General features: G+C 35.0%; 1 protein-coding gene across 1 annotated transcript in view; it reads right to left on the reverse strand.

Annotated features, from left to right (window-relative positions):
- Positions 1 to 18,006, reverse strand: part of LOC140152224 (TOG array regulator of axonemal microtubules protein 1-like) — a 102,305-nt gene that overhangs the window by 9,975 nt on the left and 74,324 nt on the right. The window contains exons 9-13 of the mRNA XM_072174526.1: positions 11,908 to 11,996; positions 5,100 to 5,589; positions 1,694 to 1,916; positions 1,091 to 1,104; positions 327 to 498 (exon numbers count right to left, since the gene is read on the reverse strand). Coding sequence (XP_072030627.1) covers positions 327 to 498; positions 1,091 to 1,104; positions 1,694 to 1,916; positions 5,100 to 5,589; positions 11,908 to 11,996 — 988 coding nt within the window. The remainder of the gene's footprint in view (positions 1 to 326; positions 499 to 1,090; positions 1,105 to 1,693; positions 1,917 to 5,099; positions 5,590 to 11,907; positions 11,997 to 18,006) is intronic.

Below are 18,006 nucleotides of genomic sequence, written 5' to 3' on the forward strand. Positions count from 1 at the left end.
TCTAAATTGCCGCTGACTAGAAAGAGTGATAGCTTCATGCATTGTTCAATGCATTGTTTACAAATGTCATACTGTATCTGTATTGTAATCAAGTGTTTTAGGACCATGATAAAAGTTTTTTTAGGACTTCCATCACAGAAATGCTGGCCAATGTGGACTAAAAATATTACAACATCTCATAAAAATTCATCGTTTCTTTACTCTTTGTAATGGAAGAACTTTTTAGGGGAACCCTAAAATTAGGAAACAACTGTGTGTAAGGAGATAGCCTACACTTTATGACTATAAACAAGAAGTTTCTATGTAAAGATATCAATATGACTCACCAATCACTACTTTGCATGAAGCGCATGGCATCTCTAAGAGCGCCCTCTGGATTTGCGCATGGTTTCAGTTCATCTGTCTCTCCATTCTCTACTACTACTAGTACTAGAATGGGAACCTCCGGATATACTCCTATTGAGTGACACTCTACCGCCTGATTTCCATTCAGTAGGCCTGCAGTAAACAGAAATATTGGGTTTAATCACCTTGGTGTAAAATTCATCTTGTAATTACATTTTTCATACATTCAACAATTTAACTTATTTTTGTAATATTTTTTATCATTATTATAATTTCATAAAATAGACTTTTTGGATTGAAGAAACGGAATAGTATTTGAAGAAAAATATTTTTTTCCCAAAAGTACAGAGTTTATAAAATTCACTAAATTCACAATTCAAGTTTGAAATCGATAATTAGTAACAAACACTATAATCAATTCATTTTTCAACAAGGAATACTGAATCACAGAAATGAAGAACAATATTAATGAAGTCTGTTAGTGTCAACATAAAAAAATGTATATTTTCTGTTCATAATCCATAACATTATGACAACTGAATGTTCAGGTGAAGTAGAAATCCTTTTTTTCAAATTTACACAGTATCTGAATTTGGATTTTTTTTTTTATCTGGCATTCATCCATTATTTATTCTTTCTTTCCATCCATTCCGTTTTGTTTTTCAAAAAGCAGGTTTAAAAACTGATAAGAACTATTTTGTACGTCATCCTATGCAGCATGACTGTACTAACAACGAATGTGTACCATTCAATGACCAACTACAGATAATGCCAATAATTACAAGACATTTAAGAGCAATAGGCTCCTTACTGTCTGTACTTAATGTTATTAAGCCAAATACAGCATGTTTGTTTTGTGTTTTGTGCGCATATGGGATGAAATGTTAACATGCGATTCCTCCTTAATTTTTTTCAACGCATTTAAAATTGTGCTGCTTTACAAAACAAACAAGGAGTGGCTGTACTTTCATATCTGTAACAACTAACATGCACTTAAGAAACTTAACAAGAAGAAGCAGTAGCTACTTGAAGTTTATACAATTATTATAATCATAAAGATTTCTTTAATATGCTCAATCTATTGAATCAATGTTCAGTGTTACTATTATGTACACACATTAAGTGAAAACTTACTTTCCACAGAACAGAATTGGAATAAATTTAGACTTATGCACAAAAAATCTCTGCATATCCAATTCATTAAATCACTGTATCTAATCTCACATGTTGTAAAGATACATTGTACACTGGTCCAGCCATGTAAATTTTCTCTAGAAAACAAATGGATGTCGACACTTTAAATTTGAAGCTCAACTGCCTATAAGCTAAATTTTTAATGAGAACTTACGCTTTCTTCTTCTTGGGTGTGCTTCCACTATGTGGTGGTTTATTTGTTATTGTTTCATATGATGAGGGGCTTGTTGGTGTACTATCATAGTACTCCTCAGTGCCATTAGATGAAGAAGATGCTTCATCCGCTGGAATAGCTCCTGTGAAAGAATCACCCACGGCAGCTATTGGTGTTGGGTACTGCATCCCACTTGTAATGGAAAGACTTGATGGTCTTGTAGCTGCGACAAAAACAAAGAATAAAAAGTTAGTTTGTTTGTTTGTTTGTTTACGGAAAAGATATATCAATCTACAGGATGTTATCATGTAAATGCCATACACTATACACTGATTCCTCTACTGGTATATCAGGTAATTTGTGGCCAAGTTGGAACATACCGGTTCTGTCCAAGGAGTGTACTAAGCGTGTACGCAGTGCAAGGCCTGAGGCCTGTGAATTACCTGATATATCTATGTGTTTCACTTCATGGTAAATGTACCATAAACAAACTATGGCTCTTGAGATCGGAGTAAGGACTAATTTTTTCTTTTGTCCCATTGCACTTGCAAACTTCACATTTTCATCCTAAAGCTATACTTATCAAAGAATATGGTGCTACAATCTGAGCACGTTACCACACTAAATCCCAAGTTAACATCATATTCTTTTTTGCTTTCACATTTATCAAATCATATTCTTCAGAACAAGACTCTTAAAGAAAATTATATAGCAACTTCAAACAAGTGTATACATACACACACAAGTGCACCCCAGATGCCGTCTTCCCAAATCCCCTCCATAACGACAAATCATCATTAAAACACCCCTTTACTCAATCATCCTGCAGGCACATGCATTTAAATGAATTGCCTGAATTGCCTCCCTCCAAACCAAAACCCAATCAACACAGTCCTCTTGGGATGTTTCTACAAGTACTGCATAAGTGCTCATTTTTGTGTGTAATTTTTCACTCTTTACGAATTTGCGCTACTTTAGCAAGTTTTCTTACATAGACCTATGCATAGCAGTAATATATTCGCACCTTTTTATTTTCACACCAGCTGTGTTGAGGGTGAGAAGCACCAAAATTAATGTTCCACAAAAATTTGCACTTTTATAAGTATGACTGATCACCTGCTAATCTCACAACCACTAATTCACTCTAACCCTCTCTCCACAAACATCAATGTACACAACAGCCTACCAAATGTTACCACTTTAAAAAGTAAACATGACAACATAAACAAAACAACGTAACTTTTACATGTATTTAACCATAATTAGTCAAACCAGCCTTGGATTAGTCTGGTACAAACATGCATAGCTTTGTTTGGAAATTCTCAAATTAATCTCGTAAACTGTTCATCTATGTCGGATGAAACGATAAGCATTATGTATGAGCATAAACATTAAAATGCAGAACACATCCCAGTAATCACTCCCTTGTGCCTTTAATTCTTCTACAGGGCACTGATTCTCATTTTCACCGAGGCTGCATCAATATTCTTAGTGTTTTTACTACTACACAATCAACAGTTGCCGCAAAACAAAACTGCCACCTTCCTTTCACAAGACAGCTATTAGCTTGATTGCAAAGAAGAATTGTTTTATTCTCCCGTGTTTTCGTCAAGAACGCTCTGGGAAATGTGCGATGATGGAAGACCAGTTTGCGTAGCTCTAGCTACAATGCTAGTTCGGTACAAGGCACATCAACAACTTGCAAAAAACATATGATGGACAAAATAGTTAGTATTATGATTTTGTCATCATAATACCATCTATTTTGTCATCGAATGTTTTTTGCAATGTTTTTTTATTTAAAAATCTTATATACTCCAAACCATTGTAGATGTTTAGATCTATACTGAAACTTGTGACCATTTCTTGTGCTGTCATAACACACACAAGTTTTTATGCCAAGAAGTTGGTTTTTTCCCTTCAAATTTCAAAGTTTCATTCAAAACAGTCAAATTATCAGTTGATTGACAGACATTCACTAGCAATCAAACCTGTGTAATTAGTTTTTCCACAACAATAAGCTTTTAATCAACACAATACTCAAAAGTTACCATGGAAACAGTATAGTGCAATCTTATGTCATTGTTATTGCCCTTAAAATCAATATTGAAACTTAACAGTCAGTCCTGCCATCCTCTTCAAAATATTACCAAATCAGCTATTTTTGATTGAATATAGCACATATCTTCACAACCTAAATTCTGTGAACGAAAACGTAAAGATCCAAAGAAGCCAATTTTGTTGCCTATTACTGATATTACCACATCCTTTTACAAACCAACATTTCTTGCTAAGCAAAGTTGTAATGCAACGCTTTTCCTTGAAGCACCATTTCTAATCACAATGCCCAAAGAACTCAATGCACAAATCTCATTTATTCATGAATGTGTTTTCAACAAGCAAGAACGACTGATGGATTATAAATGGGCTTGATTTCACCTCGTCTTCGCCAGCATTAGTCATGCCGTCTTATCTCACATGCATTGCAAATGGATAATGTTTTGCCCAAAGATATGTTTGAACATTTCTTAAAAGTAGAAGAGATCAAGTTTCTTTTGAAAGCATGTAGAATCTTGAAAGGCTAGTCATTCACGATGAAAATATGAATTGTTCTTTACAAAATACCTCTGCAAGTGCCTTTTTAACATCTTATGAATCATTTGTAATGCTCATAAGATTACGAACAATACAACAGAATTTGATTAATCATGCTTTGACAAAATGTGTTACATTCTCAATCCTTTTAAAAACACACATTGCTACTGAAGAAACACTGACCCATTTAAGACATGTGAATACATTAGATTTTATGGTTATAGCAATTTTCCCCATTTCCATTATCCTATGGTAAGCTATATGTGATGCAATAAAGCAAAATCAGTCGAACTCGAAATACTGATTTTGAGATATAACCAAACAAAGGAAATATTTCCTTTTATTTCCTTTTGTTTTGCAAACTTAACTCTTTAATTGCTCATATCTTTGGAACTGGTTTTTTAATTTTAATAGGGTTTTGTGCAAAATGCAGCTTTATAAATGCTTTTTACTATCCGAAAAAAATCGACTGATTTTGCTTGATCACATATTTGCTCCTCTCTATCCCAATAATGCAAGAAATGGGCTATTCCAATTGAAATCCACACTACCCCTGTGGAAGATTTTGGAAATATCTTACACTGGGGGAGTATGTTTTTCAAATGGAATTGGTCAGAGTTAATTATTTTGAAACCTATTCTCCAATGTATTATGGCTTTACAACTGGAGTGAGTATTTCAAATGGAAGTTACCCAATTGTCTATTCTATTCTATTCAAAACTTATACTTTCTCTGTGGAAGACTTTAGCTAAATCTTTCACATGGGTAGTGTGGATTTTAAATGGAATAGCCCAATAAAACTATCCCTTACCTTCTACTGCCAGTTCTGCAGCTCGTTGCTCTCGTTCTTGTTGTAGTTGTCTCAACTTTTCTTTTTGTTCCTCTCTTGCTTTCTTCCTTTCCTCCTCCATTGCTTTTTGTCTCGCCTCTCTTTCTTCCCTTTCTCTTTCCTTTGCTTTCCTTCTCTCTTCATCTATTGCCCTCTGTTGTTCTTCCCTTTCTTCTCGCTCCTTTTCCATCGCCTTTTGCCTTGCTTCTCTTTGTTTCTGTCTTCTTTCTCTGTCCGCATTTCTTCTCTCCAGTTCCTCTTGTTGGCGCTTTTCTCTTTCAGCATTTCGTTGTTCAAGTTCTTCTCTCTGTCGGGTGTCCCTCTCGGCATTTCTTTCTTCAATTTCTTGCTGTCTTCGTTCTCTCTCTGCTTTCCTGTCAATATTGCGTTGTTCAATTTCTTCCTTCTTCTCCAGCTGTTTCCTGGCTATTCTGTCTTTGGTAGCTTTGGACATGGAAACTCCATAATCACCCTAAAATTAATATACAATACAAAATGTGTAATCAAAAATTAAACAAAATTTAATTTGTCATGAACAGATGTAAATATGTCAAATACATTTGATGGATTCAAATACAGCATCTGTTATCTTCAACATAAACTTTACTTGTATTAAAGCCACAATGTATGATCTGATATGAAATTGGTTAATTTTTTTTCAAACCTGATTTTTTATCATATTTGTATGTTTACACATGTCCCAACTTACACCTAAATGGAATCGACCAAATTTGTTGTGTATGTCAGGTAAACAGAGCAATTTTGACATAATGTCATAATTCACACATTACCCCCCCCCCCCCAACTCTTGTGTTAACTGCCGCTATTACTAATAAACGATTTGATGGAAATCGTACAATATGGCTTTTAAGTATTTTCAATATTTATATGGTTTTGATAGGATTGCATAACTTCAATTTATAAGTCGACTAGTTCGTATGAAATAGTTACACATAATGTGACACGATCTGCACCATAGGTGCCAAAGGAGGCATTTTTAAAAATTGAGTTACTATAATTATTACCTAATACAATCAATAGGCTATCATACATGTATATTAAAAACACCAAAGGTCTAGCATACTTGGTCCTTTAAAGTTCTGAAGCTTTGTGATGTGTATTTTGTTATGAATTTTTACTCCATATTTTTACCTTTATCTCAATTTCAAATTTGCTGCCTTTGGCCCCCATGGACTAGTTCGTGTCACATATGATATGACTATCATTTGGACTACATGTAGGAGAGGTGAAAGTTAGGATCGACTTTTTAAAGTTTTTTTTTTAAACTGTGTTCATGTTTATGTTTGTTCATGTGTTTTTAACACAATAAATCATTAGTCAACTACCAATATATCATAGTCAAAAGTTGGGATTACTTCCAACAGTAGCAACTATGGCTACAGTCCGTTTAGTCATGCACTTCTTGGCTTTTTACAATGTTGTTTTGTATAACTTAATTATGGTGGCGAATAAATTGATATGTCTATTTTGTGTTTCTACAAAGACTAAACCTAGAGTATTATAAATTTAAAGAATCAGTAGAATGTTTCATATTGCAACTTTTGTGAAATCAATTGAAACATTCGCGTGACAATGAGAAATCAAGTTTATTGCCAATGTTCGTGCCCAACTTTAGTCAATGAATTATTAATTTGCTAGGCTCCACATGAAGGGTTTCACCATGCGTATCTGTCATTCTCTCCAGCAATGACAAAATGTAATTGTACTCTGGTACAATTTTCTTTCCAAGAATGAGACTGAAGCATGAAGAACCACTCCCAACTTAATTAAAGTATGTGGGTAATGAGCCCTCCATTTTCTTAATAATGTCTTTCTTTAAGAAGAAGAACATCTTTGTGCTTGGAAAGTATGTTATGTGGAGAAACACTTAACCTTCGATAAATTGATCTGGCTGCCATTTCAATATACTTTCCGCATATAAACGGCACAGGTTTGAACCTGCAGTCAACCAAGCATACGGCTTATGTGTTTCCAGCTGTCAAACGGTTGCCATGGTAACTCCCGTAGCTGTATTCTTGTTATTAATGCAGGCTATATTTGACAGCACAAATGCCTTGATGCAGGATGGTAGCATGATAAGAGAGAGCTGATTCTATCGATAATAATTCACATTCCATTGTCAGGTTGACATTTTTTCACAACACTTTTATTGTTATAAGAACATTTTTGATACCTGCATTGTTAACATGTTTGGGTTGATGTATATCGATTTCATGTATTTTAACACATTTATTCATTCTTGACAATGTATAATTGAACACATATACTTGAAATAACAATGGCTATTAAATTCACTAATGCACACATAATTCATATACATGTAAATGTCCTACGTTGACTAGTTAAACATATATGTCAAATGTGCATTGGTACAACAAGCTGAGTTAAGGGTGTTACAAACTTGTCGTAAGCATAATTCATTTGCAACAAAAAAAACCCTATTCTACATAGGACAGACTTGCCAATAGTGTCAGATGGCAGGAAAAATGACCCTTTAAAATCACTGAAAGCAAACATATTTTGAAAATTTTTCTGAATTAAAAAAAAAATCCCACAAACCAAAAATCTGATTTGGTCGGGTCAGTAGAGCATGGTTTTAATATTGCACAAATTAATAATTCTGAAGCTATAGGCATATTTGCATGGGCATCATTTTGGCACAATGACCCAATTTTTGTTCTATTCAGGCCGATTGTATCCAACCCCCCACATTTCAAGATGGATTGGCGCTAATTGCATATTTGTAAAGACTGAGTTACTTTTTGTGAACTCTTTAGGATGAGATCCTTAACCATTTCGTGAGTTAACAATAGGCAAGTTGAATTTTGAAATACAGATAACGCAAGTGTGCAGTTCCTCTAATTTTCTATGAATTAAATAATACTTGTATCTCATAACCAATTATTTAATCTAAATGGCACTTTCTTTAACATTTTGATGTGTGATTTCAATGTATTTTGCTTGCTTTTTGACTATTAAAATAAAGATTCATGTGGAGAAAAGTTTTGTGCAAGATGCAATGAGCTTTGTAAAAACAAATTTCGATCTATTTTCATTTTCCTACACCTGTTTGTGTGTGTAGGGTCAGTAAACACATGCATGTGTTTATTTAAGTATATGTGTCTGCCCTTACTTTTATATGTGTCCATTAATCACAACATTAAAAACCACATAAGTCAGATTGAAATTGAAAATTAAATTTCAAAATAATGTGATAATATCATGCTCAGTCCATTACGCAATCTCTCCCATACCACCTGTCACGTACACCCGCTATCCCATGATGACAATAATTATGATGTAACTGATATTCAGTCTGCAAGAATGACAAGATTTATTATGCTATGCTCTATGCACTGATGATCATCATTACACATTTGGTCCGATGAAGGATTGCTAGTGAGATAAACAGGACTGATTAAAAACCAAACATGGCATGAAAGCCAATCTTGTACTCTATGTTTTGACAGCTTATTTTGATTACGTTAGTATTCTAATTAATATGACTCGTGTCTCAGCTAACAAATTGTCAGATAATGCTGTATGCATCTGATCATGTGTCATAAAGCGAAAAGAGTAAACTGTTATATACGCCAAAAAACTGAACAGTTGATTGGTATTATCATCTCTCTGCATGGGCATTTATAATTTTTAAGCCATGATGTACCACCTGTTTTAATGAATTTCATTATTTATTTTTTTTCAAACCTGATTTTTTGGCATATTTGTAAGATTTACACATATCTCAACTTACACTTAATTGGAATTGGCCAATTTTGTTGTGTTTGTAGGAAAACATAGGAATTTTGAATAGTCTTTCAGACATTAAATGGCCCATAGATCACCACAGTTAAGCGGCAAATATAGGAATAGCGTTTTCTCTCATTTATTTCAGCTTAAAATGACCAGAAAAATGTCCTGACATAGAATAAGAACTAGATGGACCGCGGTTCTCGGATGTCGCGGTTTTTCGACGCACAGCGTCGACCGTGATGCCTCCACCAAAGGGAGCGATGTGGCACTCGGCAGTTGATACAAAGCAGTTTTTATCAATTTGACCTCAGATAATCTCTGGGTGACCCCGGATGACCCCAAAATGACCTTCCAAATATTTGGCTCTAAATGTTGACTGTACCCACCAAGTTTCATGCACGTATGACAGTTTTTACTAATTTGACCTCAGATGTCCCTGGATGACCCCAATATGACCTCCCAAAAATTTGGCTCTAAATGTTGACTGTACCCACCAAGTTTCATGCCCATATGCTAGTTTTTACTAATTTGACCTCAGATGACCCCTGGGTGACCCCAGATGACCCCAAAATGACCTTCCAAAAATTTGGCTCTAAATGTTGATTGTATGTACCAAGTATCATGGCCATACAACAGTTTTTGCTCATTTGACCTCAGATGACCCCTGGGTGACCTCAGGTGACCTTGACCCACTAACCAATACAAACTCGTTCTGCCTGGGGTCAAGATGCACCCACCCACCAAGTTTGAGGAACGTCGACCCTAGTCTCTGAGAAAAGAGGTAAATAAGGAAAATGGGCCCCCTGACCTCAAATGACCTTTAACCTCAGTATATGACCTTGAACCTCACCCAAAAAAAAGTAGCCAGAGTTTTTGACCATGACCCACCTATCCTGAAAATCTGAAATCAATCCGCCCATGTATGCCCGAGATATAGCGTCCGGACGGAAGCACGGAAGCTCGGAAGGACGGAAGGACGGAAGGACGGAAGCACGGACATTGCAAAAACAGTATGCCTCGCGGTGGAGGCATAAAAATAAAACACCCAAAATCATAAATTATGGCTTTAACATCGAAGCTCTCCTTTCCATGTTAAGTCAAGTTGCACTTCACTGATATTAAAAAACTGTCATTTTGAAAGACTGCTCTTCTCCTGCTTTTTTTAAACCCTGATTATTAAATTTTGTAACTTTGCTTTGGAAACCTGATTTCCAAAAATAAACCATTGTGATAGTCAATATTTGTCAACTTGCTATAAAATATTTTCCCACAAGATGTGCCTGATTTTTACATTCAGGGATGGTACATGTAGCAAATAACACACTGCCTTTGGATTCTTAAGGGCTGGGGTATGAACGTTTGGACAGTATTTATTTGGGGACATTAGAGCACATCAGACATATCGAATTGCATTCTGAATACGAAGAATGTCATTCTGATATCAAATAATTTTGATTTTTGAAATTCGCAATTTAATACACATTTTATGGCAAATCATTAAAAATTGATATTTTTGATATTTAACAGTACTTGAAGTAAACTTTATAAATCTGATGATTTATACTTTAAGTGTATGTAGGTGGGATGAAAAGCCTGCGATCAATTGAAAATGTTGACCTTTCGTATTGAAGATATGGATTTTTTTCCCAAAACACCCAAAAAAATTAGGTCTTTTTGGAAAAAAAATCCATATCTTCAATATGAAAGGTCAAAATTTTCAATTGACCGTCGGCTTTTCCTCCCTGCTACATATACTTTAAGAATATATCATTAGATTTATATAATTTACTTCGAGGACTGTTATATATCAAAAATGTGAAAAATATCAAATTTTTATAATTTGTCATAAAATTTGTATTATATTGTGATTTTCAACAAATGAAAATTATTTGATATCAGAAAGACATGCTTCAGATTCAGAATGCAATTCGATAGGTCTGAGGTGCTCTCATGTCCCACAAAAATACTGTCGAAACGCAATAAACGCTCATTTTAGATCCCTTAAATTCACGACCATAATTCTAAATTGTGATGTTTTTATATTTGAAAAAAAAAAGAGTTGATCTGACACCGTCAACTCTGAAAACATGACATTTAGAATAATGATGACCAGACTTCTCCTGTAGATCATACACATAATGGGCTATTCCAGATATTAATGTCCTTCCCCCTAAAGAAGACATGTACATTTTTACCATAAATATTTGGGAATAAACAGACCAAAATTGAATTTAAAAAAATTGAAATTCCTAATTGAAAAAAAAAAAAAAATTATTGAAGTACTTGGAATTCCCAGTGTCCAGGGAAGACAGGCAAATTTTCACCAACATTTTTGGGAATTCCCAAGCCTAAAAAAGGGGTCTTTTTCATGGGAATTCATGTCTTCTTTAGGATTTTGAGAAAAAGCAAATGAAGAGCTTTGTTTCAATCCACTTGAGCAATTTTAAGAAAACATCCAAAAATCATCAAAAAATCACTGATATTAGGGGGTTTGCAACAAAAGCAGTTTTTGGCGGGATGCTAATCCTACCCAGGCATCCTGCCAAAAACTGCTTTTGTTACAGAACCCCTTATATTAGTGACTTTTTGGTGATTTTGTGATGTTTTCTCAAAATTGCTCAAGTGGGTGTAAGGGGTTTTGAAACAAAGCTCTTCAAATATTGGTGAAATTTTTTGGCAATCCCATGTCTTAATTAGGGGGAGTGCCTTTAAAGAGGAACAAGCACATCTGGAATAATGAACTACATAATTGAGTTATGTGGCCCTGGGCATGTCAGTCCAGACACCACCTGAGTCCAGACATGTATACAAGTATACAGGAGTGTGATCTATAAGGACAAGGTCGCCTACCAACTGGCCAGTTGACCAGGCCAACGTTTGTTCCTCTTTAATTTCTGGAATAGCCCCATATTTGTTTATGTGCACTGTCATTTGCCCCTCAGAATATGACAGAAATTAAGAAACGTAAGCTTAATAAATATCAAACATAGACATCTCTATAAACCCTCCTACCTACCTCATCATTTTTGCCATATCCGTTGTCATGTACTTGGGTTGATGGGTACTCTTGTACTACTGCTTCAGAAGGACCACCTCCAAACATGCCTGTATACAAAAATAAATGGATAGAAATGGTCACCAAATTATCTTACAACCAATTTTGTAACACATGTGCTTATTTTTTGCTCTCAATTTATTATTTTGTAAGTTTCATGAGCTTCCTTATATTTAATTCTGTCTGTCAAATATTCTTTCCTTAAAGGGAGCCACTCAAGAAACACTGTACACAAATGTGACAAAAAGTGAAAAAGGGGCAATTTTTTTGTGAACAAGCAAATAACTTGGGACATTAAATGAAAAAAGGGTACTTTTTCTGAACTTGGTTTTACTTAAAGTTCCTTTTCCATTTCTTTGGTATATTGAGCCCCAAAAACAAGTACTTTTCTGGCCAGAAACTTGCTTTAGGGGGCATTGTTGGTAAGGTGGAACTCATTTAGGGGGTGTTATGAGCAAATTTGGTTAAGCATGTGTACACTATCATAATTGAGTCAGTATGCTCACACCCAGGGCTTGAATTTCAGGGAGGCCACCAAAGCCATTGCCTGCCCTTTTTCAGTTTTGGCCTTAGTGCCCCCAGATCTTTGTTAACTTCAAGGCATTCTTCATCTCTTGTTGGCCTTGGTGCCCTTCTTTGTCTTTGTCCAGTGGCCTTGAAAATAGGTGCTCCAAAAATTAAAATTTGAGGCCTGCTCACACCAATGATGGCATCATTTGTTTAAAGCAATTCCACTGTGCACAGCACATTGTGTATCCTGTCAAAACACAGGCAAATGACAAATCACTTAAATTTAATAAGTAAAAGATGTATTTGAGTGGAAGTCATATCCGGTGTCCAGTGATTAAAACCATGTTCTTGATTGGACCCATAACAATGCATAAATTCAATACAAATATCAATTAAGTCTTTGCCCCCATCATCAAGGGCACTCTTCTGATTAGTACAGTTAAAATTTGTTTATTAAAAGGTCTTAATACATATAAGTGCTTTTCAAATTTCCTGTCCCATGTGCAATATCATTCACCTTTAATTATGATAATGATCATCATTCATCATATGACATGGATATGAATATCCATCTTAATTACTTAATGTACTTTTTTATTAATACAATGCACTTTTTCTGAACTGTCAAAAGCCTATTGATTTCAACACAACAACACACCCTGAGCTATGAATCGCAATAAATAATGTAACATAAACCTGAGGTACATGAATATATACATATAGCTCACTTCCTGGAATGGGCTATTCCATTTAAAATCCACACTACCCCTGTGGAAGATTTAACCAAAGTCTTCCACAGAGGGAGTATGAGTTTCGAATAGAATAGAAAATTGGGTAACTTCAATTTGAAATACTCACTCCTGTTGTGGAAGGTATAGGTAAAACCATAATACAGGGGGAGTATAGGTTTCAAAATGATTAACTCCAATTACATTTGAAAAACATACTCCCTCTGTGGATGATATTTCCAAAATCTTCCACAGGGGTAGTGTGGATTTTAAATGGAATAGCCCAATATGTATACATATTTCATTGTCAAGACTAATATTTCTTGAAGTGCACTCTTGAAACAACAACATCAGTTTGGCCTCAATACCATTTTCGTTCAAATCAATAGAGACCTGTAACGTGGCCTTTGATATTCTTCCGCAAATTTCTATGAAATGCACTAGAAACCTAATTGCATTTAATTAACAGCCCTATATCAGCATAGATGTCTTAACTCATTACTATGCTGTTTAATAAATTCATTCAAATATTCCTTCATTGATTTATTGACTGACTGATTGATTGATTTGTTGACTGATTGACTGACTACCAATTGATTAATTAGCTACCAACTGATTGATTGGCTACCAATTGATTGATTAGCTAGTAATTGATTGATTGGCTACCAATTGATTGATTGGCTACCAATTGATTGATTGGCTACCAATTGATTGATTGGCTACCAATTGATTGATTGGCTACCAATTGATTGATTGAAAGATTGATGTACTGATTGATTTGATGATTGATTAGTTGATTGATTGATCAGATCGATCAAATGATCAAGTTATCATTTAATAATTACATCCAGTAATTAACTGCTAAAGTTCATTTGACTGTTTTAGTTTCCATCAAGATAATATTAACCCTAACACCAGGTACTACAAAATACTACATGATATATGCACTGCGCGTTGGTACATCCCACATGATGTGATGAGGCAATCACCCCCAGCTATCACCTCAAATGATATAGGCACACTTTCATTGGCTGGGCCAGTGAAAGACCCGTGGCTAACCATCGCCCACCTAGTGCTTGGCATGTGAGGGGTCTCAGGTTCGAACCAACAGGAGCAAACAACTTCTTTTTTTGTATTCTCTCTTTATTCCTTCCTTCTTTCCCTTCCAGTCGCCAAAAAGTCCTTGAGTTAGGGGTAACGCAATCTTAATTTCTTCAAAAAATTTATTTATTTATTTATTGTTCTTGATATGGCTTTATATGAAAATCTCAGATTGCAGGAAACTGTAATCAGGACTGAACTTCACTTTTGACATTCAGACCCTACACACATGAAACTGTAATCAGGACTGCACTTCACTTTTGACATTCAGGGTTTATTTATTCAATATCCGTTATATTTAACACTTCATTTCCATATACTATAAATACACACATTTGAACCTTCAAATTGGTTGATTAATGTTCATGAGCATTCACTTCACATCTAAATGCCTTAATCAAAATTGATTATTATTTACTTGTATTCAAAGATTGCTGTTATTGACTTATAGAAATAACAAAAGCTAGCAAGATCTGGGGTCCAGTTTCCTTATACAAAGCTCGACTATGGCAAAGTGAGTTAGTTACTGCTGCTGCTATGAGGTAGCCATGGCAGCGTACAGAAATGGATGTGACGTCTATCCGAGGTGCTTTACAATACAATGACAGCAAGCGATACAGTCAGGATATATTTTTGCAGTGTATGAAAATGCCCCTTTGTCAAATTGCATATCAAAATAAACCTCTACTGATTTTATTTTTAGTTCACTATCAAAAGAAAAGAAAACATGGTCAGAATAACATTCTCTAGCTTGGAGCAAAAACCTTAACGTCATAATTATAATGTATCAAATGTTAACTAAATATAATGTGAACGCAGGCAGGCCAGGTACAGAAGGAATTTAATTATTGATTGACTTGAATAAAAATGACCTTGGCTTCATTTGAAGGTGATATTGTTATACACAATTACGTGGTCACACTGTGCATACATTTAATATATTCTTAAAAGGTGGAAATGACACTTCATTATGAAAATAGTTTCATACTTCCAGTGTGATAGTGTTAGAATGGTTTATTTCTTTTGACAAATGTTTTAAATGTTTTAAGTTTCCTGTCCCTAACTCAATGTTGTTAATTTATCTTTCATTTCCTTTTTTTTTACATATCAAAAAAAATGAAATGAAATAATAAGCAAACCACAGTAACAATAATAAAACACTGCTGAAAAATGGAACACCCACCCCACCCCCACTCCCAGTTCCTCTACCCCTGCACCCCCCCCCCCATTGTTTATACAACAAATCACAACGCAATAACTTAAAGGGGCATTTCGTGATCCACAGCCCAGTCAGTGTGCAGCAATCGTGCTCACAGCGCTGACCTCGCATTTTCTAAACCGCGATCGTAGGATGTCAACCCTGTGAAATACGCCATAGGAAAGGTCTGCCCTATGTCAAATATCTTTCGAGGCTATTTCCGGGTTGGTATGCAGAGCTGCGACAAAATGGCGAGGTAAGTTGAAATGTCCAGATTCTTACGAGTATTTGAAGTCCAAATTTGATGAGTTTCGGTGATCGTAAAGTGATGAAATATTGGTTGGAAGTTTCGGGTGGGTTTGAAGAATTGTGTGACATGAGTAGTTTGTAACTATCCGTTTGACCGGGTCAAGAAATTGACGTTAATTTCGTGTGTTTTTGTTGTAGTTGAGAGATGAAGCTTTTGTTTGATACCAAAATCATTGGGGACCGACAAGTTCCAATAATAAAAATCCGCCGACGAAAATTACCATTTTTCCGGGCCATTTTATACAATTCAATCGGCACTTGCGTACGATTTAACATGGTATTCCCAGATTATCCAGACGTGTTTTATAAATTTAATTCAGCTCTGGTCTGGACAGTAATGACAGCTCAGCCTCAGGTCAGGAAACTGGTTAAAATTTTGAATTCATCAACTTTTTTATTTATGGAATCCGAATCTCAAACTATCATGAAGAAGTGTTTATACTGAAATCATGAAGAACTATAGCCTATAAATAATGGATGGATAAATGCATTCATCGTCTCCAACATTGCAACAACAATGACAACAAACGTAACTAGACATGCTATTGCTAGCTATATCTCTCTTACAATTCATGAATATTATATTGATTGCGGTATCGGTCTCTGATGTATAAATGTCGATCTCGGTCTCGGACCTCAAAAATCGGTGGTCCCAAGTGTTTTTTAAGTTTGAAACCTGTAGAGACGTCGATACGATTTTGTTGGACATTGCATATTTTTAACTCACAATAATATATATGCACCCAACTTAATGTGTAATGTACTGCCAACTATCATGATAACAGTGGCAGCAAGGGATTTTTTTCTGAGGGGGGGTAAAGTGATTTTTTGGGGGGGGCAAATAAAAAAATTTGCAAAAAATTGCTGCAAAATTGGAAATTTTTGTAAAATCCTCGCCGAAAAAGTCTTCTAAGAATGATGAATCCGATTTTGTTTTTTGTTTTTATGGGGCTCTAGTATTAATACCTGATATCTTCATTTTTTATTACAGCTGCTCGCCAGATTAGGGGGCTCTGCAAGCTGTTATCGTTGGGGACTCGCTCACCAAATACTTAGATTATGGACATTTGATATTTACAAAGACGCAGTTGACTGGTCGTACATGTCACTCCATTCTACATGTACAAGCAAGGAGAAATGGTTCAAGCAGATGGCTATTGAATATGATGTCGAAATAGGAATAGGAATTTAGCCAGATATTATTTCTTCATGTCGGATCAAACGCATTAAATTCCGAATTTGTTTCTCGAACTGTCGCATAATTTACAGAGTTGTGTTCCACAATTAAAACAATATACAAGTACCCTGATACTCTTAAAGCTTCTCATTAACAATGTCATCCACAGACATGCAGTTCTACTGTTCTGACTTGGACAATTAATGCATCCATAAAATTACTTGACATTCAAATGCAGAATGTTTGTGCAGGCCTGGGCACAAATTATTACTTCACGTTTGCAAGTGAAACACTTTGAAAGCCAGACTGTTCCGAACATGATCTGCTTCATCTGAACAGAGATGAGGGGAACTATAATTTACAGAACAAGTTGCTGATGAAATCCTGCGGCGTTGCAGCATCAGGGATTACAGTGTATACCCCGCGGTTTATGTGTCCTCCTTTGACAAGGCAGAAATGTGCAACAAAAAAAGCCAGAAAAAGACGGTGTTATTTGCAGCTAATAATTATTTAATCATTATTATTTATAATAATAATTAGGCCTAAAAATTGTTTGATTGGCGTAGCCCAACCTACCCTAAAAGTAGGCCTTGCCCTATTTTTTATGTTACGCCAATCAAACAATTTTTAGGCCTGATGCCCTTTTTTTCTATTTAATAAAAAAAGAAAAATATAACAAACTTGGAATTTTCATGTGTATAATTTTTGTTGTATGATTCATTCATCCGTATTGACTAGTAGTATACGAATATAATTACTGAATCCCACAAAAAATATTATTCCCACAACAAAAATATCTATTCTAACAGAAAAATAACTTAAACCAGAAAAAATATTCTGGGATTAATGGGTTTTTTCTGGAAAATATTTTCCTGGATAAATACTTTTTCGAGCAAAATGTTTTTCCAGGATAAATATTTTTTTTGGGATGAATATTTTTTCTGGGAAAAATATTTTGTTCTGGGAAAACTTTTTTGTAAGAAAACCAATTTTTTCTGGGAGTAACATTTTTTCTGGGTATAATATTGGCCCTCGGG

This window comes from Amphiura filiformis, chromosome 5 (genome assembly GCF_039555335.1).
Source record: "Amphiura filiformis chromosome 5, Afil_fr2py, whole genome shotgun sequence".
NCBI lineage: Eukaryota > Metazoa > Echinodermata > Ophiuroidea > Amphilepidida > Amphiuridae > Amphiura > Amphiura filiformis.